The sequence below is a fragment of the Dromiciops gliroides genome, chromosome 1 (genome assembly GCF_019393635.1).
Source record: "Dromiciops gliroides isolate mDroGli1 chromosome 1, mDroGli1.pri, whole genome shotgun sequence".
In the NCBI taxonomy this organism is placed as follows: Eukaryota; Metazoa; Chordata; class Mammalia; order Microbiotheria; family Microbiotheriidae; genus Dromiciops; species Dromiciops gliroides.
In genome coordinates, this window is record NC_057861.1 from 158,503,776 (window position 1) to 158,526,657 (window position 22,882).

At 38.2% G+C, this 22,882-nt stretch overlaps 1 protein-coding gene across 3 annotated transcripts in view; it reads left to right on the top strand.

Moving 5' to 3' along the window:
• MYLK4 (myosin light chain kinase family member 4) overlaps positions 1–22,882 on the top strand; it is a 165,272-nt gene that overhangs the window by 22,682 nt on the left and 119,708 nt on the right. For 2 of the 3 annotated variants that reach the window (XM_044004597.1, XM_044004604.1), the window contains exon 2: positions 13,908–14,178. In XM_044004597.1, coding sequence (XP_043860532.1) covers positions 13,908–14,178 — 271 coding nt within the window. Of the gene's footprint in view, positions 1–12,478; positions 12,654–13,907; positions 14,179–22,882 lie in introns of those variants that run through there. The other variant, XM_044004613.1, reaches the window with a different exon arrangement.

Consider the following 22,882-nt stretch of genomic DNA (forward strand, 5'->3'; position numbering starts at 1 on the left):
GAAGGATTTTTTTTATCAGCTTGGGTTACAACACTGGTGACTTGGACAAATTTTTCACAAGCTCTTTGGAAGTGATTTTTGGTTGGTTGGTTGGTTTTTTGTGGAGAGATTTGGGGACAGTAAAATAAATGAAACAATTCTCTACTCCAGAATAAGATCCTTAGCTTCCTTCAAAACACAACTCAGGAGTCACCTCCTTCATAAGGACTTTTGTGATTGTCTTAGGTCATTCGTGAAATGACTGCCTGTGTTTACTGACTTGCATACCTGACCCCCAACTCCCAGGAAAATGGAAGCCCTTGGAAGCCAGAGATTGTCCCATTTTTTTGGTTTGTTTGTTTCTGTATCTTAAGTGCCTAGCGTAATGCTTGGTACTAATAGGCAATTATTTATTGTTGAATTAAGTTGAAAAGCAGCAGGATCTATTTTAGCATTAGCTAAGAGTGTGTCATACCTTCTTCACACATGTACAATATGGCAGATGAGTAGAGTTCTAATTCCTATTGTTCTAATGACATTATACATACAGAGAATATTTATGCTACGGAAATCCATCCTGACTTGGAGCCCAATTCTAATATATACAACTGTTCACAGAGAAATGCCTCTCTTTTTTCCCCCTCAGAATTTCTCTTTGATGGAAGGGACTTTTGTAATTCTATATTGTAATATTGGTAAACTGCAACTGAATGGAATCTTTTTGGGGGGGGGGGTTGGGGGGAAATGAGGGTTAAGTGACTTGTCCAGTTACACAGCTAGTAAGTATCAAGTGTCTGAGGTCGGATTTGAACTCACGTCCTCCTGAATCCAGGACTGGTGCTTTATACATTGTGCCACCTAGCTGCCTCCAACTGAATGGAATCTTAAATTCTCTCATTGCGGGGTTAGGAAATGAATTGCTAGGGTTTTTACAGCTGAACTTCTAATGAATAGAGCAGTAGACTTGATATCAGGAGATCGGGATGTGACTCAATTCGGCCGCTTTCTAAGTTTGTAACTCTGAGCAAGCTTCTTTGAGTCTCAGTTTTGTCACCTGCTAAACAGAGACCATAATCCCTGCCCACCGTACCTCCCAGGATTTTTGTTAAGATCGAATGAGATAATATTGACAGATTTTATAAACTTTACTCTGAAGATGCAAGAGATTTCTAAACCTAGTAACATTTTCACCAAAGCCATGGAATATTTTTGGAACTGAAATCCATTGACAAAGGTCCAAAATGCTAAACCTCAAGGCTTGGGGTAGGGAATATTCTCAGAATAAAGGGCGGTAGGGAAATTTTGACCAAAATGAAGAAATAAAACTTATTTTCAAACTCCCAATTGTATATAAAATAATAAGTGTTTTAACACTTATCTAACCAAGAGGAACTAAGGCTGGGCTTTAAAAAGCTGAGGTACTGTGTACCCTCTGTTCTTTACCCAGGCATATGGACCAAATTCTGTTCTGAGGAGCCTGCCTCTAATGAGGGAAGTTAAGAACCTTTTCTCATACTTCTTAAAATTCTCCTACTCCTAAGTCAAAGGAATGTCCAGCAATTGGGGAATGGCTAAACAAGCTGTGGTATGTGATGGTGATGGAATATTATTGTGCTATAAGAAATGACAAGCAGGATGATTTCAGAAAGACCTGGAAAGACCTGTATGAACTGATGTATAGTGAACAGAACCAAGAGAATGTTGTACACAGAGACAGCAGTATTGTTTGATGAAGAACTGTGAATGACAGCTATTCTCAACAGTACAATGATCCAAGACAATCCCAAAGGACTATTGATGAAACATACCATCTACCTCCAAAGAAAGAACTGATATTGATGGAACACAGACTGAAGCATGTTATTTTTTACTTTCATTTATTTTCTTTTATTCAAGTTTTCTTGTACAAAATGACTAATATGGTAATTTTAAATAATCATACATGTATAACCCATATCTGCTTATTGATCAGGGAGTGGGGAGGGGAGGGAGAGGAGGAGGGATAAAAATTAGAACTTAAAACTATAAATAAAAACGTTTATTTGATGCAAAAAAAAAAAGATTCTCCTACTCCTGGCTCTTAGGTTATGTCTCCTGTCCAAGGTTTTCTCTGAAAGTGTAGGGAAGAGAATAATGTGTAAAAAAAAAATTATTACTATAACTGCTAATCTGAAAAATTATAACCAAAAGCTATATGAAAAATTATAGCTAAAAATTATAACTATAAGAAAAATTATAATTGGGTTGTATGTCCTGCCACGGTCACCATTCAAATGTAAAAATAATTTTATTAACTGCTGCTAACTGGTGGACTTTGCCATCTGTGGACTTTGGAACTCCTGGCTACCTGACTTCTTTTAGCTGGTAAAGCTATAGCTGGCTATTAGCTGCCTACCTGCTTGGGGGTTTAAAAATTCCCTCAGGGAAGGGCCTGCCTCTAACCTCACAGCCTCTCAGACTGATAAGCAAATGCCTTTTTTTTTTTTTGAGGCAATGGGGGTTAAGTGACTTGCCCAGGGTCACACAGCTAGTAGGTGTCAAGTGTGTGAGGTTGGATTTGAACTCAGGTCCTCCTGACTCCAGGGCTGGTGCTCTATCCACTGTGCCACCTAGCTTCCCTTAGCAAACGCCTTTTAAAAAAATAATCAAAGCAGGGTTTATTTATATGAATAAACTTAAAGATAAGGATACCAAGAGAAGTAGGATAACAAAAGTAAAACATGACTTGTCTGCTTTTTAAATTTTCTCTCCTACCATCTCTAGCCTGAAGGTATGCTGGCTGCTGCCAATGAGGCCTGCAGCCATGCCACTTGTACTGGTTTGCCTTCAGTTCTCTCCAACTTTCTCAGTCCTCTTTTCTCTCAGTCAGTCCCCCTTCACTTTCATTGCTCCGCTCCTCTCTCTGTCTCTGTAGCATCCTTGTAGCGTCCTCCCTTTCTTTCCATACTGTCTCCCTCTTCTAACTGAAAAAAAAAAAAGCCCCCCTCAGTTCCTCCTCTCTCTTGCTGTCCCATGCTTCTTCTGACTGAAAGCCCCCTTCTTCTAGCGTCCTCGTCCTCTAACTATAAGCCCCTTCTCTTCTAGCGTCACCCCTGACTGTCTAACTACCCCATATATAAAAGGCCTCTTTCCTTGGGAACCACAGGGCCCAGCCCCCACATACATCAAGCTAATTGGTTAGTAGTCCTAGAGCCGCCACAGAGCCCCCTGTCTGGCGCTCTGGGAGCTGGGGGCTGGGCAAAGAAAGCTCAGGCGTCCCTCAGGCCTCTCCTGTGCCTCCCCACTGTGAGGGGGTGGGGGGTTGGGGTGGGGTGTTCCGTGCTGGGCGGTTTCAGGTAGAGCAGTTAGGTTAGGCTGGGGGAGGGGCTGCCCATTCAGGGCTGATTTTTGCCACCCATAGTAAAAAGGTATTCATTGTACAATAGAAGTCAGGCATGGGACAGCTAATTTATTCATATGTATCAAAGAAATGCTAAACATGAAAGAATTACAGTGTTCACTAATACCTCACTATATCTTAGATTCTGGCATAGAATAGTTCTAGATTTATAATTTAGTAAGTGGAAGTACAACTTTTTGTTTGTTTTTGCAGGGCAATGAAGGTTAAGTGACTTGCCCAGGGTCACACAGCTAGTAAGCGTCAAGTATCTGAGGCCAGAATTGAACTCAGGTCCTCCTGAATCCAGGACTGGTGCTTTATCCACTGTGCCACCTAGCTGCCCCCTTGGAAGTACAATTTACAAGAGAAGGATAATGTGTCAGAGGAAAAAAAAATATTAATATTAGTACCATATTCTTTGATTTAGACTCATCTGCCAGAAGCAAAATATTATTTCTTAATATTTTCAGTTTTACTATAAGTGAGGTTTTAAATATGCTTCCACAGTAGTATAGCATAAAGGGCATTGGAGTAGGTATCTGGAGACTGGTGTTAAAAAGGGTATGTTTAGGGCAGCCAGGTAGTGCAGTAGATAAAGCACCGGCCCTGGATTCAGGAGGACCTGAGTTCAAATCCGGCCTCAGACACTTGACGCTTACTAGCTGTGTGACCCTGGGCAAGTCACTTAAGCCCTCGTTGCCCTGCAAAAAAAAAAAGAAAAAAAAAAGGTGTGTTTTTATGCATTGGGGAACGGCTAAACAAATCACAGTATATTAATGCAGTGCAATATTATTGCGTAGTAAAGAAATGACAAAAGGGACAGATTCAGAGAAACTTATACAAACGGATGCAGAGTGAAGTGGGGGGAAAAAGTCCAAGAGATTCTAATGGAGAAGACAGCATGTAAATAATTAGATTAAAAACAAGTAGAGGGGCAGCTAGGTGGTGCAGTGGATAGAGCAACGGCCCTGGAGTCAGGAGTACCTGGGTTCAAATCCGGCCTCAGACACTTAACACTTACTAGCTGTGTGACCCTGGGCAAGTCACTTGACCCCAATTGCCTCACTAAAAAACAAACAAAAAAAAACCAAGTAGAAATAGCAATTATTTATATAGTGCTTTAAGGTTTACAAACTTTTTACTTCTGTGCCCTCATTTGATCCTCACAACAGCTTTGTGAGGCAGGCACTATTATTATCTTCAGTTTACAGATCATGTAACTGAGGCTAAGAGTAAATGTCTAGTTAGGATTTGAATTCAGATATTCCTGATTCCAAGTCCAACACTCTATAGCCACTTTATAAGAGTTATGTGTGTATGTGTATATGATGTATATGTACGTGTATGTTTGTCCTCGCTTTTGAAGAGGTTGAATGCCATCACAAGCGATATTTTGACTTGCAAGTGAATTGGATTTAAGTGAGGCAGAATTGCACAGAATCATCCGTCTCACTCTTCTTGAGTCATCAAAGTCCAATGGCAAGACAAAAGTCAGGCCCACTGGTGGTGGCCAGGGATGCAGTGGATAACCTTGACATCTTTGCTGTCTGACTAAGCTCTAAGTACTTCACCGGGCCTGCTTCAGCTGCCTTCATGAACATTGGGACAAATTGTTCTCATCTTCCCATTCTGCTGGGGAAAGTCTTCACATGCTTGAGGTAAACAGTCCTTTAACTTACTGATGGGTTTGAAGCCTATTGTTCTCCTCACCCTAGTTTTGCTGCTGAGATGGTTTATCCCGTGTTATATCTACCCCATAGGAGTAGCTGGGGTGTCCTCTCCAGGGCGCTGGCCTGGGCGGATCAATATGGAAAACAAGCTGTTGCCCATGCAGCAGGTTTTCCCTCTCCGCAACATTGGTGGATCCAAAGGAGAGGCAGAGCCAGTACAGTTTGGCACCAGTGCCACCGCAGGAGTTGCCAGAGGGATGTGATGTCCAACATCCAACTGCCTAAGGGACTCCAACTCCTGATTTTTCCTTGGGGTTAACTCCCAAAGCCTTTCCCATATATGGGTATAGCCGCAAGGCAGCGGAGGTTTAAAATCAGGGTTCCGTCCTGAGGCGAGTTGCCTGCCAAGGCTGACGAGCCCCACCTGCCCGAGAAGAAGCTTAACAGCTTCCACATGTGCTGCCTTTGGCGCATCCTTGGCATATCTTGGTCAGATAGGATCACCAACACAGAAGTGCTCCAACGCTCGCAACTTCTGAGCATCTACACGCTACTGAAACAAAGACGGCTGCGCTGGCTCGGTCATGTGCACAGCATGCAAGACAGGCGCATTCCTAAAGGCCTACTCTATTTAGCCTCAGGCCAAAGACCTGCTGGACGCCCCCAGCTTCTCTACAGAGATGTATGCAAGCAAGACTTGAGGGCTCTGAGAATAGACATCAGGCAGCTGGGAGGAGATGGCCAAGGACCGCGCCCGATGGAGTTCAGTAGTCAGGAGCAGCTTGCGCGCAGCTGAGATGGGCCTTCAAGCTCGGGAGGAAGAAAAACTAATGAGATGCAGGAACCGACAGGCAACAAAGAGCGCAGTTTTCTTATATCCTCCTTGCGGCAGGAGCTGCAGCTCCCATATCGGACTGCACAGCCACACTGTGGCCTGTGGCTCTTCAAGGCACTGATCCATGGTCGTCCGCGACTGGCAGAAGCCTACTGCCTATTGATGGCATCCATGCTATAGCTTCTTGAGGCCACAAGTGAGAGTTGGATGCCAGGTAGATGAGCAGCCCTGAAGAGGGCTCAACAAGCTCTCATGCCACAGGTACAAGTCTTCCTTGCCGCCCTATACCTTGTGTGTGTGTATATGTGTGTGTGTTGTGTGTTTGTGTAAAGAGAAATAGACACAGAAAGACAGAATAAATGAACAATGAAAAAAAATCTTAATAGGGTTTTATACTGACCATTTTTCAAAATTCAGTTCAACCTTTTCTGGATCCAGGGCAATACTTGTCTTCATTGTCTGTCTAAAATGTAGATATTGGTAAATCAGTTTAATTTATAATATTATTATTTTTAAGAAGTGAGGACACCAACAACCAAACTTATACCTATCTTCTGATCTCTATTAAATAATTTTTAATTTTTTTCAAATTCTAAGCTTAAATATGAAAAAAGCATTTCTATATTCATAGCAAGGCACAAGCATAATTATAAGAAACTGTGAACCTCCATGTCATACTGTAATCTAAGCCCCAAAGGCCATTTATATGGGGCCTATCTTCACTGTTCCAGATTTATGACTTGGTTCTCCATATTTTTGTGAGGAGATAAGTTTGGTTGATAACTGGAAAAAAGAGATCCTGGTCTTCTGGCTTCTAATTTCAAAATAGAAGACACACATTTCCAACCTCGCTTCATTCTGAAGGGTTGAGAAGATGTATATTTTCTGTTTGAATAAATTCATTTATTTGTTACATGTGTTCACTGTGAAACTATTTTCTGCAGGGTAGGGTATCAAACTTAGGATATATCGGTTAGGGACCCTCCTCCCCTACTAAGAAATAACAGTCAGGAATGCAACTTGAATCTAAAAATTACTTTCCCTAAACTAATAATATTTAAGGGAACACATAGATGTATTTCTAGTCTTGTACACCTTCTCTCTGAGAAAAGAATGGTCAATTCCTGGACACAACTTCCTATGTTGCCTGCTCCTCCTTGGAGAAGGGTAGGGGGAGAAAACTCCAGAGATATCAATTCATGGTTCCCTGTGAGCCACATGTGGGCAAATCTATAAGGTACACAGGCAAAAACACTCTACTCACATGTACTTCCTACAATACTATTTGCATTTTTTAAAAACGTGTGTAATAAATTCAAAACATTTCTTTCAAAACCACCTTCATGTCTATGCTTCCTTTTAAACTTCTTTCTTATTTCTTCTGTGCATTTAAAAACATATTTCAGGGGTAGCTAGGTGGTGCAGTGGCTAGAGCACTGGCCCTGGAGTCAGGAGGACCTGAGTTCAAATCTGGACTCAGACACTTACTTACTAGCTGTGTTACCCTGGGCAAGTCACTTAACCCCAATTGCCACACACACACATTTCAGTGGCCCTATTTTTGGGGCATTACTATTGCTGACTCTATCCCCTTCCCCATTAAAACCAAGAGAAAGGAAGGAAAAAAACCACCCTTTTAACACAAAAGCATCTTTATGTAAAATGAATCTACACATTGGCAATATCCCAAAATGTCTCTGCACCTTGAGTCCCTTACCTCTCTATTAGAAGGTGAGTGCATGCTTCATCATAAATCCTTTAGAGACTTTGTTGGTCTTCACACAAAGATCAGAATATGTAAGTCTCAAGAGTGTTGTCCTTGTATAAGTAGTTATGGTTCTGTTCTTTTCAATATACATAAATCCTGCCTCTAGGAGCAGGGATTTTGTTTTGCTTATGCAATTATCTCCTGGTAATTAGTCTCCTTCTTAATCCTCACCTTCTTTTCCTGACTTGTTTCTCTATTTCATTTGATATATTTCTATACAAAGTCAGCTGTTTGTGTTCAACCTTTTGTTTGTTTTTTTGTTTTGTTTTGTTTTGCTTTTTGTCTGTTTCAGCTAGGAGTGAGGTTCATCTGATACTCCTACCAGCTCTTCCTCCATGTTGTATACTCTTATATACTCCAATGGTGAGAAATAGCAGGTTCCACCCTTCTTCCTCCTTTTACACTAGTAAAACTAGTGTATTACTTTTACCATCCCTTCTCATTCCCCTCTTAAAAATCATTCCTCATACTCCCCTAGCTCCTTTCATTTGTCTCTATTAAAATATTAGTATTTGATCATTATACAACCCTTGCAATTTACCTTTCTCGGTTTCTTTTGACTTTCATACTTGTATTTGAAAGTTTCTATTTAGCTTTTGTTGTCCCTGCACTATAAATATTTAAAAGTCTGATATTCCATTAAAAATACATTTTCCCCCTGTAGGATTATACTCATTTTTGCAGAATAAGTTATTTTTGGCTGAAAGCCTATATGTTTTGCCTTCTGGAATATTGTATTCCAAGATCTTCTTTCATGTTAAGTAGAAGCTGCCAGGTCATGTGTAGTCCCAACTGTGGTTTGTTGGTACTTGCAGTACTTCTTTCTGGATGCTTATACTATATTCTCTTTGACATAGGAGCTCTGGGTTTTGGCAATGACACACAAGTATTTTTCCTTTCAGGTTTCTTTCTGTGATCAATGTATTCTATCTTTACTTTCCCCTTTTGGATAAGTGGATTCTACCTTTACTTTCCCCTTTTTATTTTTTATTTTTTTTGGGCAGGCAATGAAGGTTAAGTGACTTGCCCAGGGTCACACAGCTAGTAAGTGTCAAGTGTCTGAGGCTGGATTTGAACTCAGGTCCTCCTGAATCCAGGGCCGGTGCTTTATCCACTGCACCACCTAGCTGCCCCTACTTTCCCTTTTGCATCAAATATATATAGGAAACTTTCATATATGATTTATTAAAATATGCTGTCCAGATTTTTAAAAAATTCATGGTTTTCAGGAAGTCCAACAATTCTTAAATTCTCTTGGTAGTTTGTTTTCCAGTCAGTTATTTTTTATATCAGATAGTTTACATTTTCTAGTTTTAAAATCTTTTGATTATTTAATATTTCTGTTTCTTAGATTCATTGATTTCTCTTTATTCTAATCTGGTTTTTGTGGAGTCTGTTACTTGGATAAGGTTTATAACTTTGTCTTCTTTTTTTTTTTCTTTGTGGGGCAATGAGGGTTAAGTGACTTGTCCAGGGTCACACAGCTAGTGTCAAGTGTCTGAGGTTGGATTTGAACTCAGGTACTCCTGACTCCAGGGCTGGTGCTTTATCTACTGCACCACCTAGCTTCCCCCTATCACTTTCTCTTCTAAGCTATTTTTTCTCTTTCCAATTACTTTCTCTACCAATTTATCTTATTTTTTAATCTCTTGCTTAGTTTCTTCTAGATATTAATGTAGTCCTAGTGGAAAATACATGTTCCTCCTGCTTACAGTCTTAGCACTACATTCTTCTACATTGGATTTCATGCATCTCGTGGAACTATAATAATTTTATTTTTATTCTTTGGTTTCTTTATAGTGGTGATATTTTTCTAAAGTTTTTTTTTTTTTAACTCTCTATCCTCAGTTTATGAACTGGGGCTTTGTGCCATGGCTAGCCTTTGCTTTTTGCTGTGCTTATGGGTTGGGTGATTGGCCTTACTTTTCCTTGCTGTAGATTTTCTGAGTTCTTATACTGAATTCCACCTTCTGGGCCACCCCCACTCACCTTCAGAGAGCTAAATCTTCAGGACCATCAATGGCATTTCTTCCTGGCCTATTCCAGACCAAGGATCAATGATGTGCATTTCTGAGTACTACCATGTACTGGTTGCTGGCCCACCCCCAAGTCTTTTTTTTGTGTGTGTGTGTGTGTGTGTGTGTGTGTGTGTGTGTGTGTGTGTGTGGCAATGAAGTTTAAGTGACTTGCCCAGGGTCACACAGCTAGTAAGTGTCAAGTGTCTGAGTCCATATTTGAACTCAGGTCTTCCTGAATCCAGGGCTGGTGCTCTATCCACTGCGCCACCTAGCTGCCCCCATACCCCCAAGTCTTTTAAGGTCTACTGCAATGGGTTACTGACCTCTCGGGCTTTCTGAGCACCCTGTTTCTTTGTCCACTCTCACTGTCTCCAGACATAGAGCCTTGCACTTGTTCAGTGGTTCATTTCTGTTTGCTCTTGGAGGTTATAGGCTTATTTGTCTGCACTGGGGATGGCTTTGGTGACAGTGCCTTTCCTATTTCCCCTAGACTTCTGATTGACCTTTTGTATACTTTTGGAGTGGAAGAAGCCACTTACTGTAGTTCCCCATTAGACTTCTTCATTAGTTCATGTTTTTTGCTGGAGTAGATATGTGAGAACTAGGCAGTCTATTTCCTTTCAGGCAGCCATCTTGGTTGGAAGTCTTTACTATAAAATATTTATAGTAGTAGCATAGTCTAGGGAACAGAACATTAGATGTAGAGTCATTAATACCTAGATTCAAACAATGACTTTGATCTTTATTATCTCTGTAACCATGGGCAAGTAACTTAACCCCTCTAGGCTTTACTTTTCTCAATTGTAAATAACACCAGGAACACCAAGCTCAGAGAGCCATTGTGAGACCCAAATGAAACAATATGTGTAAATGCTATATAAAAGTTATTATAATTATTGTTTCATATCACAGCCTTATAGGCTTGCCTATTCTGAGGTCAAAGGTGACCTTAGATGTCATCCAATCCAAGACATTACATAATCCAAGGTCATACAAGTAGTAAATTGAGTTCAGATTGAAATGCAGCTGGCTTCAGCTCCAGTGTTCTTTCTACTGATTCATGTTGCCCATGTTACAATTAGATTATTAGCTACCCAAGGCCAGAGACCTTGTGTTCATTGTTTTTCACAAAATGTAATAGCACATAGTATATATCAAATAAATATTTCATTAAGGATGTGATGGGGAGGGAATAAGCTTTCTATGGAGCCTACTATGTGTGAGGTACTATGTAAATTTTTTTTTTGTTTTTACAAATATTACCTCATATCTATCTAACATAGAATGTAAGAGCTGAAAAGGTCCTTAAAGATGAACTAGTCCAGTCTCAAGTGTCAAAATGAGGAAAGGCAGGTCCAGAGACTTGCTGTAGAGCATACAGATAGTTAATGGTATAGGATAAGTCTGGAATAATGTTATATGACTGTGAATCATGTAACACCACAATCTCTGAAGAATCCAAATTGCACATGATCCAAAGGGCAATAGAGGGGTATGCGATAAGCATGTTAATAAATAAAGATTACATTAAAAAGTAGTACACAAGGGGCAGCTAGGTGGCTCAATGGATAAAGCACTGCCCTGGATTCAGGAGTACCTGAGTTCAAATCTGGCCTCAGACACTTGACACTTACAAGCTATGTGACCCTGGGCAAGTCACTTAAACCCCCATTTCCCTGAAAAAAAAAAAGGAAAAAAAAGTGAAAAAAAAAAGAGTAGCACACAGGATATTATCAAGGAAATGTATGGTTAGAAAAGGAAGTAGGCTGTTCATGATTCAAGTTTAAAAGCTGTGTCAAAGAACCTGGAGGAAGACCTCCAGTGCACTGAGTAGGTCATCTATGGAAGCCTAATGGGAGGGCCCATAGGCAAGAAGGACAGGATGGGTCGTAGGCTTACAATTTGAGATCTTCCCTACAATGGTGAGATCAACCACAATTGGTTGATAGGTACAACCATAAGGTATCTAGGCTTTCCTCCAGAGGAGAGTTAGTGCTAAAGTAGAAAATGAGTGAAGATAAAAAAAAAATATTTCTTGATATTGCTTGTAAAAAATAAGCTTCTACCATGCATGGGCATCAAAATCCCTCTTCTCATTAGAATTTAGATCCACTGGCAATTCCGGATAAATCCTTTATAATTCCCTCAGTAATGGTTTTGAGGACTGAGTATTCTAAAATATAAAACTGTTTAAGCATTCTTGTCCTCAGTTCCCAACACCATGGAAAAATAGAACTGTTTTCTTGCATTCCAGATAGACATGAGGAGAACTTCTTAGCCATTATGGTGATTCAATACAGATAGGAGCTTCTTGAAGGCAGAAAGAGTTTTGTTTCACCTTTGTGTGGCCAGCACTGAACACAGTAGCATATGGTAGATGCTTACGACATGATTGTTGATTCATTGGTTGCAATAGGCAAGAGAGGATAGTTGAGAGTCTCTTTTTAAGAAGGGAACACAGATACTTGGACATTTATTTACTTGAAGGAAGGTGGGACTGAATGATTTTCCTAACATCCTCCGCACGTTTATGATCCTTTGATTTCCATTCTTGGTCATTGTTGTTCTGGAAGGACCCTTTTTCATATTAGTAGTTTGTTAGGTGGTTGTGTCCTACTCCAACAGAGAGGACAGAACAGGAGAAGGTGATATTTCATCCAATGGTCCTATTCATCCTCTCCTTACCTGACCTCCTTGAAAAGGCTGGAGTCTAAAATTAAAAATCTTCCCCATCTGACTAAGTGTGTAACAGCTGAGCAATATGAGATCAAGGGCCATATTAGTTAAACAGGAGCTCTAACTGGCATTATAGAGAAAGGGCACTTCCATTCAGAGAAGGGAGTAGACCTCAGAGAAGAGTACAGAGGGTTTTTGAGTGACAATGGTGACTTTTGCCCAGTGCATTCCCTAATGAATTTGAATTCTTCACTTCCCTTTTCCTGTGGAATTAATTACTACTCTGCCCCTACAATGATGCAAACATAGGAACCCTATCATGTTTATGGTAATTACAGTATATAAATTGTTTGTTTTTATCTTACACCCTGGAATGAATGTCTCTTTCTCTCTCTTTTGGTTTTGACTTAGTTGTTCTTCATATCATCAGTTCTGTGTTAAATGTTTGCTTAGTTTGCAATAAGGTTATCTAATGCAATAAGGTCTCTAACTTTGCTAGCCACTTATCTGAGGGTGAAATGTATGTTGTGTTTCCTTTGATTTCTTTGATTCAAATTTGAACACCTAAAATTTATTTGAAGGAATATGTTTAATCAAAATTAGGCTTTGGAAAGAGCAATTAATCCATCTACTTAGGGTAAGAATGATTTGTTCATAGTAAAGAGAGCAATGCTAAGTGGTATGTTCTATGTATAAAGTTCTGGCTCATGATACTTAGAATTTTAAAAATAAATTAAGTGCTTTGTGATTAGTTAGTTTTGTACAATCTCATTTCTCAAATCCTATGGAATGAGGAGTTCTCTCACCAGATAGTTACCAAATAAAGAAGCAGACCAAATTCCAACTAGCACAATTATGGCTGGATAAGAGAATGAGAGAAGAGTGATTTTCATGAAAATCCCCAGCAGAGGGCCTTAGATCTAGCCATGAAACCTATTAAAATTTTTATATATGAACCATATGTGATGGCCACAAAACATTAAGATTGCTATATGTCATGTGATAAAAATACAATTTTAAAAGGGTTCTCAATAATCTTTGCTGAGATTGTTGATGAGTTATTTACCTGTGTCATTTTTTTGTTATCTATAAACAACAAGCTCTCTGGGCCTCGGTTTCCCCTTTAAGACAAAGGGGTGGGAGTAAATGATTACTAAGTTCCCTATAGCTCAAAATTTCTAATTATCTGTTATTATCTATTAATTATGATAATTATATTATGATAATTATCCACATTTACATAATTCATTATATAGCTTTAAAAATGGTTTTGGTTTAAAATACAGATAAAACTATTTTTTAAAAGTTATTGGGTTGCTTGATACTCATTTGATATTTAAAATAATAAAAAATGAAGTCATTGAACAAAATCTAGGGCTAATCCTTTATTTTTATTTTTGTGGTCAAATGGAAAACACTTTTTCTTAAAACCAGGTTGTGACATCACCATTTGTCTACATGATCACTGATTTATTCTTTCCGACATTAATAGAAGAGTGAATCATTGTTCTTAGATTTTTGCTCAAAAAATAAAATATGAAAAAGTACTGACATCTCTTTTCTTTTTTTCTTTTCATTACAGCCAAGAGGCAGGGGAAATCAAAGGGCATGACTATGCTATGATTTACAAATCAGAGACACAGAGAGATGAAAACCATACTCCAGACAGTAACTTAATCAGAATCACAAGCAAGATGTTAAAAATGAATAGGCTGGAAGGAATAATACACGATATAATAGTAACCTGTTGGAGAAAATGGCTTTTTTTCAATGTGTGGAAAAAGGTGAGGACAGTACAGTGTTTCTTGAAGGAAAACACCAATGAACTCCATTCAGGAACTGAAGAGAATGAGGTAAATACTTTATTATTCTACTTTACTCCTCTGAAAGTAGTATCAATTTACATTTCCTATGTAATGTATAATATTCTCATGTAACTCATTCATTTTAAAATAATAACCATTATAGTTTTTGTTTAATTATAAAGAGTTAATACAAATGAAATATTAAATCTCATTTAATTAACAATTCCAAGTTGGATAACAGGATTAGGTTTAGGTAAAGTAAGAAATAAGCCTTTGAGATCACCTTTGAAATTAGCAACCTTATACAAATTATAGCTAATGCTATTAAATTAATGAAAGAAAAAGAAGATATTTTGCATTCATATATTAGAAAAGAATTTTGTAAAACCCTTCCTGTTTTTTTTCCTTTCAACCCAGAATTCAAAAAAGAGATAGAAAAGGACTCAGAAATATTAGATAGAATTAGATTTTCTTTCTGTGAAGGTCCCCCTAACTTTTGGTGAGTTGTGAATTGTAATTTCCCTAAAGCCTTAAAACTGCATGAGGATTGAGGAAGGATGGGGAGAAAATACAATTTCTAGGCGAGGGTGGGAGTGAGAGGTGCCATTTCTACATTATCATTTCTGCAAGGAATTCTGGGAAATAATAGAGATTGGCCTAGAGATACAGTGACCATATTTTCTGAACCAAAAATTGGATCACATGACTTATATATCATTCCCTTCTGCCATGCTAATTAAAATTATACAATTTTTATAATTATCTCAACCCTGGAGAACTGGTAAGGAAACTTCTCTTCTACTGTACTGTAGATAAGGGGTAGGATTTGGTATAACAGTGAGGATGTGGTCTATTCTGTTGATTGGCTTTGTTTGAATGTTTTTCTTTATTACAAGAAAGATTCATTGGTTTGATGGAGAGGGAGTCTTTTAAAGACCCGTTCTTTAAACAAACAAAAAGAGTAAGAAAGAAAAACAGAAAGAAATTGGGTTTTTCCTGGGAAATCTGGGATGTTACCATAGGTACTTCTACTGCCTAGCTACCCCTCAGTGCTTATTCATTGAGAACTTTTGCTGTACAAAATATCATGGAGTCTTTTGTCCTTTAAAAGGAGAAAGAAAAGGGGGGCAGCTAGTGGCGCAGTGGATAAAGCACCGGCCCTGGATTCAGGAAGAACCTGAGTTCAAATCTGGCCTCAAACACTTGACACTTACTAGCTGTGTGACCCTGGGCAAGTCACTTAAGCCCCATGGCCCCACAAAAAACAAAAAAACAAAAAAAAAGGAGAAAGAGACTCTTTTATACAATTTTAAATTATGAAATGCAGAGATTGTGACTGTTTGATTAGCAAGGCTAAAAGATGAGAGCTTTGTTTTGGCTGTGAAATATCTTCCCCATGCATGGTAACCATCAGTACTACTTTGGGGAGGACTGATGACATTTCCCTTCATGGGAATGTAAAGAGTAGCCTTATTCTGTATGCATGTGTGTCTATTGACGGTGATTAATGGATACATGGCTACTTGTAGATTTAGATTCACTCTTGGACAATGACTTTTTTTTTAAGTGAGGCAATTTTGGGTTTAAGTGACTTCCAGTGGTCACACAGCTAAGTAAGTCTTAAGTGGTCTGAGGGCCGGATTTGAACTCAGGGTAACTCCCTGACTCCAGGGCTGGTGCTCTATCCACTGCGCCACTTAGCTGCCCCCTTTGACATGACTTTTAAAGGGGACCACAGCAGATCTGTAGGAAGACCAGAGACCAGAGAGGGACTACATACAAAACGTGAACAGTGTATAGGGAACCACCTAGTGAACCTCTGGATCCCAGGAGATAGCAGGTGAGAAGAAGCAGTAGTGGAGGATCTTCCAGACAAAGAAAAAACAGCAACCATATTGCCCTAGAGCCAGAGGATAGCAAGGGACTAAGCCAACAATGTAAAGGAGCAAGACCTAGACTTTCATCTCCAGTACAAACTGTGAGTTATGTGAACTGTGCAGAGCTAAGTGAAGATTCCTACTCTAAGTTTGTTTACCCTTTGGTAGATAACCAAGACACAGAAAAACTATATTTCTTAAGGGTTTACATAGGTGCCTGGGGAAGGTAGGTCTGACTAGATTGGAGGGAGAATCAGGGAGGGAAGGAGGGAGTTGTTTTGACCAGTGTAGCTTAGTAATTGCTTTTTGATTGAATTAATTGATTTATAGGCTCAGATGGAATCTTTTGTGTTATGCACTTTCTGTGGGGGGAGGCTGAGGATCCTTTTACCTTTTTTTTCTGTAGAGCCAAATTCTGAGGTTCCAAGGGAAAACTCTTAGGGGAAATAAGCCATAGGATAATTTGGGGGTAAGCCTCCTCAAGATTGAACACAATCTAGGACTTTGGGTGTTGGGCACAAGTTAACCTCCTTCTCCACTCAAAATGAATCAAGTTTTTTCCCCCTCCTACTTTGCCTAGGGTTATATATGAGCAATGGAATATATAATCTAGGATTTATTACAATCAATTAGGGAATAGGGAATTTAAATTTTGGCCTAGAAAACACTGGAGAATTTAGCTTTTGTTTAGAAAAGTCCACTTATAATCCTAACACCTCCCCAAAACTAATAGGTCTTTGCTAACTATAACTTAGACGTCTACACTCTAAAGCTACAGAACAAAAAGTTTCTAGGACACAGAAAAATTAATTGGCTGTCTTTCTGATGACCTTTGGCTGAGAAATAACATTGAGGGAAATATGAACCAAGCAATTAGGAAAAAGTTATCATTTGCTATGATCAAAATGACAATATGTTAATAATCCAAAAATTTGGGAGGGAAGAGTTGTTGGAACCTATATTTATTGTGTTAGGGGATGCTCTCAGTCCTGGAAAATTACTTTCAACGTAGGTCAGAGATCCATAACTCATGTGTAAGTTAACTTACTGGAGTTACCTGTAGTCCTGGAAAATTAATTATCTTCTGATGATCATATAGCTCTTTTGGTGTCGAAGGCAAATTTGTAACCCAGGACCTATTCGGACTCTTACGCTGGACTGCTATCCACTACACCGATGCAAGATTATATTGGCCTCATTTTAGAGATTGCAGAAAACTGAGACTGTGTTTTATTTTAAATTGTGTGCAATGCCACTTGGCAGGGAAAGCTTTGAGTCCTCACTGGTACTCAAATATTTAACTACTGTTAAATCTGGGAATATTGTATTCCTCTAGATGGCGCCCATATACTGTGCTACATTTCTAAATTTAAGAAGAGGCCTTTGCTGGGGAAAAGCATTTCCCTTTTCCTTCATTATTACTGATCTTTTCCTCTCCCTCCCCACGACTTTATCATAGTATATCATAGATGGGAGAGCTGAGAGGAACCTGAGTAGAGCTCTTCTACTTTAAAACCCAATATTTTACAAACAGTGAAACTGAGGCTCACAGAGATGTTGTGACTTGCCCAAGGTTGCACACAGATAGCAAGAAGGAGAAGCAAGATGTGCACTTAGATCCTCAGACTTCTAGACCATCTTCTCTTTTCACTCTATGTTTAAGACACTGTACTGAAGAACTGTACCTCCTGAGCAAAGAGATACTGGTCCTATTTAGTGCTTTATTGTATCTGTGATCTCATCAGTGTGAACACTCCTTCCCCATGCATGCAGACTTTAGCTCTTCCCACTTTCCATCTCATAAGATTCTTGTCAATTACATCTTCTCCATGATCCTGCATTGAGAGGACAAGATATGAGTGATGGGATTTGGGATGAATTCAATTCTTCCTTTAAGGAGTTTATAGTTTAGCATTATCTGAGGAGCTGTGGGACATTGATTTATAATTTAATTCAGTTCAATAGCCTGATACCCTTCTATTAAATTCTTACCCCAGTTCATTGTATGTTTGCAATGCCTGTCCACCATATGTGTACTGATAGACTAATTCAATTGACTTCCCATTCAAATACATTCATAATTTGAACGATAGTTGCAATCTTCATCTACTTTGGTTCTTCCAGTGTGGGTGCCTAGACTCATCTCTGAGTAAATGCGATCTAATTGAGGATACCTTATGCATTCCAGAGCTAGATACAGTCAGAATAACGTTCTCTTCAAATAGCGCCATCTGGAGAACATTTCTATAGGAAATCTCTCTAAGACTTTGGGATGTTTCCTAGGACAGTCTCGATGAAATGGCTAAACATCTTTGATCCATATGTGGTTGATACTCAGTTATTTTAGGGTAGTGAAGATACAGTTCATAGCCCTTGGGCAATGGGTAAGCCCCAAGTCACATTCAAACAAGGTGAGTGGGCTGATCCAGTCTTCTCATTTCTGGGATCTATTTAGTAATGAAACACTTAGTATAGAAATAACACTACATACATATTTATGTCTTTAGTTCCACTTTTATTCAATGATACCCACAAGGATGAACAGTTCTAGAAATGAACAGTTCTAGAAAGGGTGAAACACACACACACACACACACACACACACACACACACACACATACATCCCCTCCCTCCCACATTTTAGTTCAGTACCCCAGAATCCACATTTCTTGGGCCAATGTGGTGAAATGTTAACTTGTAGCACCATGTTCATGAACAGAGGAAGTATAGGTCTAACCATATATTTCTATTATTTTATACTACCTTTTGGTGTTCTATCGCTGGTACCCAAATCTCAATATCTACTTTGGACTCCTGACATTATAATCAGTAGAAAGATAAGGTGTTTTCTCTTGTTTTCCTCTTCTCAGATCTTGGTTTAGGGTTTTGTTTTGTTTACCTTTTAATTGATTATGGATATGCTCCTTGGTATACCAGCCCAGGCCTACATGGCTTTGGCAAAACTAGCTTTCTTATGTAAAGACCCTTTCAGGAACATTTCCTGAAATGTTTCTAAGTGAAAACCTTGAAGACGCATAAATATGAGTGTTTTGTTTTTGTTTGGCAAAAGTACAGGATCTTGGTAGTTGTATCAAATAATGCAGGGTTTTCTTAAATTGTAGGGTAAATGTTTCTGTAAACAAGTGTTTTATAGGGATCCTAAAGGAAGGTTACAGGTGAGCTATTTAAGCATTCCATAACTGGGCCTGAGTTAACATTTGCCTTTTACGAACAGTCATTGAAAGTTACAAAACCAGCAAATCATCAAAGAAAGTTATTGCTATGATCTTAACAGTATTGTAATCTTAGAGGATCTTGACATAACATCAAGCAAGGAGACACATTGTTTGATAGGGATCCTTTAAGAATCTGATTGTGTGTGTATGTGTAGAATCAACAAACACTATATACAACAGGAATCTTATATTATCTGTACCATTCAGCCCATTTTGTGTGAATACGTAGACTGCTGTAGAAGAATAATCTAGAAAAAGACTTTTCCCCACACTTATGCTTTCATCAAAAAAGCCAATCAGTATTTAAGCACTTTTGCATGTATAGGGCACTGGTCAAAATGCTAGGAATTCAAAGACAAAAAATGTTGGTCCCTGGACATCAAGGTGCTCACATTCTAGTGGTGGGAGAAAACATGCAATTGATCGTGTACAAACAACATATATACAAAGTAGATGTAAGGTAATCTCAGAGGGAAAGCATTGCTAGTAGCTGGGGGAGCCTGGAAAGGCTTCCTGCAGAATCTGGGATTTGAGCTGTCTTAGAAGGAAGCCAAGGAAGCTGAAAGGCAGAGATGGGGGAGGAAAGCATTCCAGGCATGAATGGGGCATAAACCAACACAGGCAGAGAGTCAGGAGGATGGGATGGAGTTGGAGGGTAGGATAGAGAGAGAAGGGCGACTAATATGGTAATGTCTTACATAATTGTACATGTATAACCCGTATCTGCTTTCTACCGCAGGGAGGGAGGCATGGAGGGATAAATAAATTGGAACTCAAAACTATAAATAAAAATGTTTATTACTTAAAAAAGAAATTAAAACCATATTTTAAAAATAAATAAATATCCATAGAGAAAAGAAATAGGTGTAGAGGTAGTAGTTTCTGTTTGTTCTTGTTTTTATTCTTTTTTCTTTTTTAAATTTTGGGTGAGGCAATTGGGGTTAAGTGACTTGCCCAGGGTCACACAGCTAGTAATGTTTAAGTGTCTGAGGCCAGATTTGAACTCAGTCCGCCTGACTCCAGGGCCAGTTCTCTATCCACTGTGCCATCTAGCTGCCCCAATGTTCTTTGTTTTTTTAATACTACCATATACTACTTTGTCCATTCTTTTGGAATCTACTAGTCTCAGAAATATCTGACAATTGATTCCTGAATATTTTTTAAAAAATTACTTCCAGTTATCATCACATTATGTGTTGATCAACTGGATAGAGTCGATTCTTCTCACCAATACAATGGTACAGTAGAAAGTTCCAAGGACTCACGATGGAAAAGGCTCTCCAAATCCAGAAAAGAAAAGAACTGTAGAATATGGATGCGGATTGAACCATACTATTTCTTTGTTTTTTGGTGCTGTTGTTTGCTTTTTGAGGTTTTCCTTTTTGCTCTGATTCGTCTTTTATAACATGACTAATGCAGAAATATGTTTAATGTTAATGTACATATATAACCTATATCAGATACTTGCTTGTCTTGGGGAGAGGGGGGAGGGAGGGGGAGGGAGGGAGAAAAATTTGAAATTAGAAATCTTATAAAACAAATGTTGAAAACATATCTCTACATGTAACTGGAAAATAATAAAATAACTTTTATAATTTAAGAAAAATTAAACTTCTAGTGCAGATTTCTTCCAGCAGGATCTCTGAATTTTTCTTCTAAAGTATCCGTTTCCCCTTTAATAGTACATTGGAGACTGAGAGAGTAGAAGCCCCATATACTTGTCCTACCAGTACTTTGCCTTCAAGGTTTTTAGGTGTGGATGCTGGCTTCTGTAGCACTCAGCTCTGTAGACACTCTTTGTGATTTTCATCACAAAATCATCATCCTGTAGCCAAAATGTTATTAGAGCTCCTCTCAGTTTAGCTACCTATGCCCCATGGCAAATCATATAAACTTGCTGATCCTCAGTTTCCTAATTTATGACACAGGATAATAATGCCCATATCATCTACCTCATCAGGCTATTGTAAGGATCAAATGAAATCCCGGGGTCAAGCAAAAAAGGGCTTTTGAGGGGTCATCTACTCTTGCCCTCTCATTTTATAGATGGGGAAAATGAAATGCATGAAGATTAAATGACCTGCCAAGGTCACCCAGGGAGTAATTAGCAGAACTGGGATCTGAACCCAGGTCCTCTGACTCTAAATCCAGTGCTTTTTATGCTATATTAAGACCGGTAAAATTAAAAACATGCAATTTATTTATTTATTTGTTTTTAAACGGGTGAAATGAAAAAAAGTCTTCTATTTTTTAATCTTAAAAGTATTTTATTATTTTCTAGTTACTTGTAAAGATAGTTTTTCAGCATTTGTTTTTTTTTTGTTGTTTTTTGGTTTTTTTTGTGAGGCGAATTGGGTTAAGCGACTTGCCCAGGGTCACACAGTTTGTGAGTGTCAAGTGTCTGAGTCCATATTTGAACTCAGGTCCTCCTGAATCTAGGGCTGGTGCTTCTATCCACTGCGCCACCTAGCTGCCCCCCTCAACATTTGCTTTTATAAGATTTTGAGTTCCAAATTGTTTCTCCCTCCCTCCCTCCCTTATCTCCCCCTCCTCAAGACAGAAAACAATCTGGTATAGGTTATATATGTACAATCACGTTAAACATATTTCTGCATTAGTCAGAAAACATGCAATTAAAAAAAAATGTCAAGTAGCAATTATTAAAAAAAAAAAAAAACTAATGTCCTTCCCACTACCCTCCTCCTATCGAAAACCAAACAAAAACCAAAACCTTCAATTCACAGCTACATATAATATAACAAAACAAATTCCCAAATTAATCATATCTAAAAATGTATGTCTCTTTCTGCATGTTAAGTTCTTCACTTCTGTGTTTTATCTTTATTCCTTTGAATTTATAGTTTATCATTGCATTGATTAGAGTTCTAACGTTTTTCAAAGTTGCTTTTTCTACAATGTTATCACTGTATGAATTGTTCTCCTAGGGTTCCTTGCTTTATTCTGCATTAGTTCATATGGGTCTTACCAGTTTTCTCAGAAATTATATGCTCCATCATTTCATATGGCACAAAAATATTCCATTATATTCATATGCCACAATTTGTTTAGTCATTTCCCAATAGGAAAATGCCTTCTAGGTTTCCTCTTTTTGACTGCCATGAAAATATCTGATATCTATCTATCTATCTATCTATCTATCTATCTATCTATCTATCTATCTATCTATCTATCTATCTATCTATTTTTTTACATATAGATTCTTTTCCTCTTTCCTTATTTCTTTGGGGCATAGGCATCATAGTGTGAGATAAACAAACCTTAAAGTACTATATAAGGTCACTCATTATTTTATTATGAGCATATTATACAATACCATAATATATTTATATATTAATACATATCTGTATGCTTCATTATAGATAATAATTATATAACACAAAGAGTAATTATATATCTAATTTAATTACATAATACAATTAACTATATATTTATATGGTATAATTATGTAATCATCTAAACATATATTATATACAGTTGTAATTTTATATATTATTTAGTGTTATAGCATATACATATGTGTAATTACATAGATTTATGGCATTATTTTCTATATAACACATATAAAATATTATATATGACATAATTTATTATATACATTGTATCAGATAACACATAGTC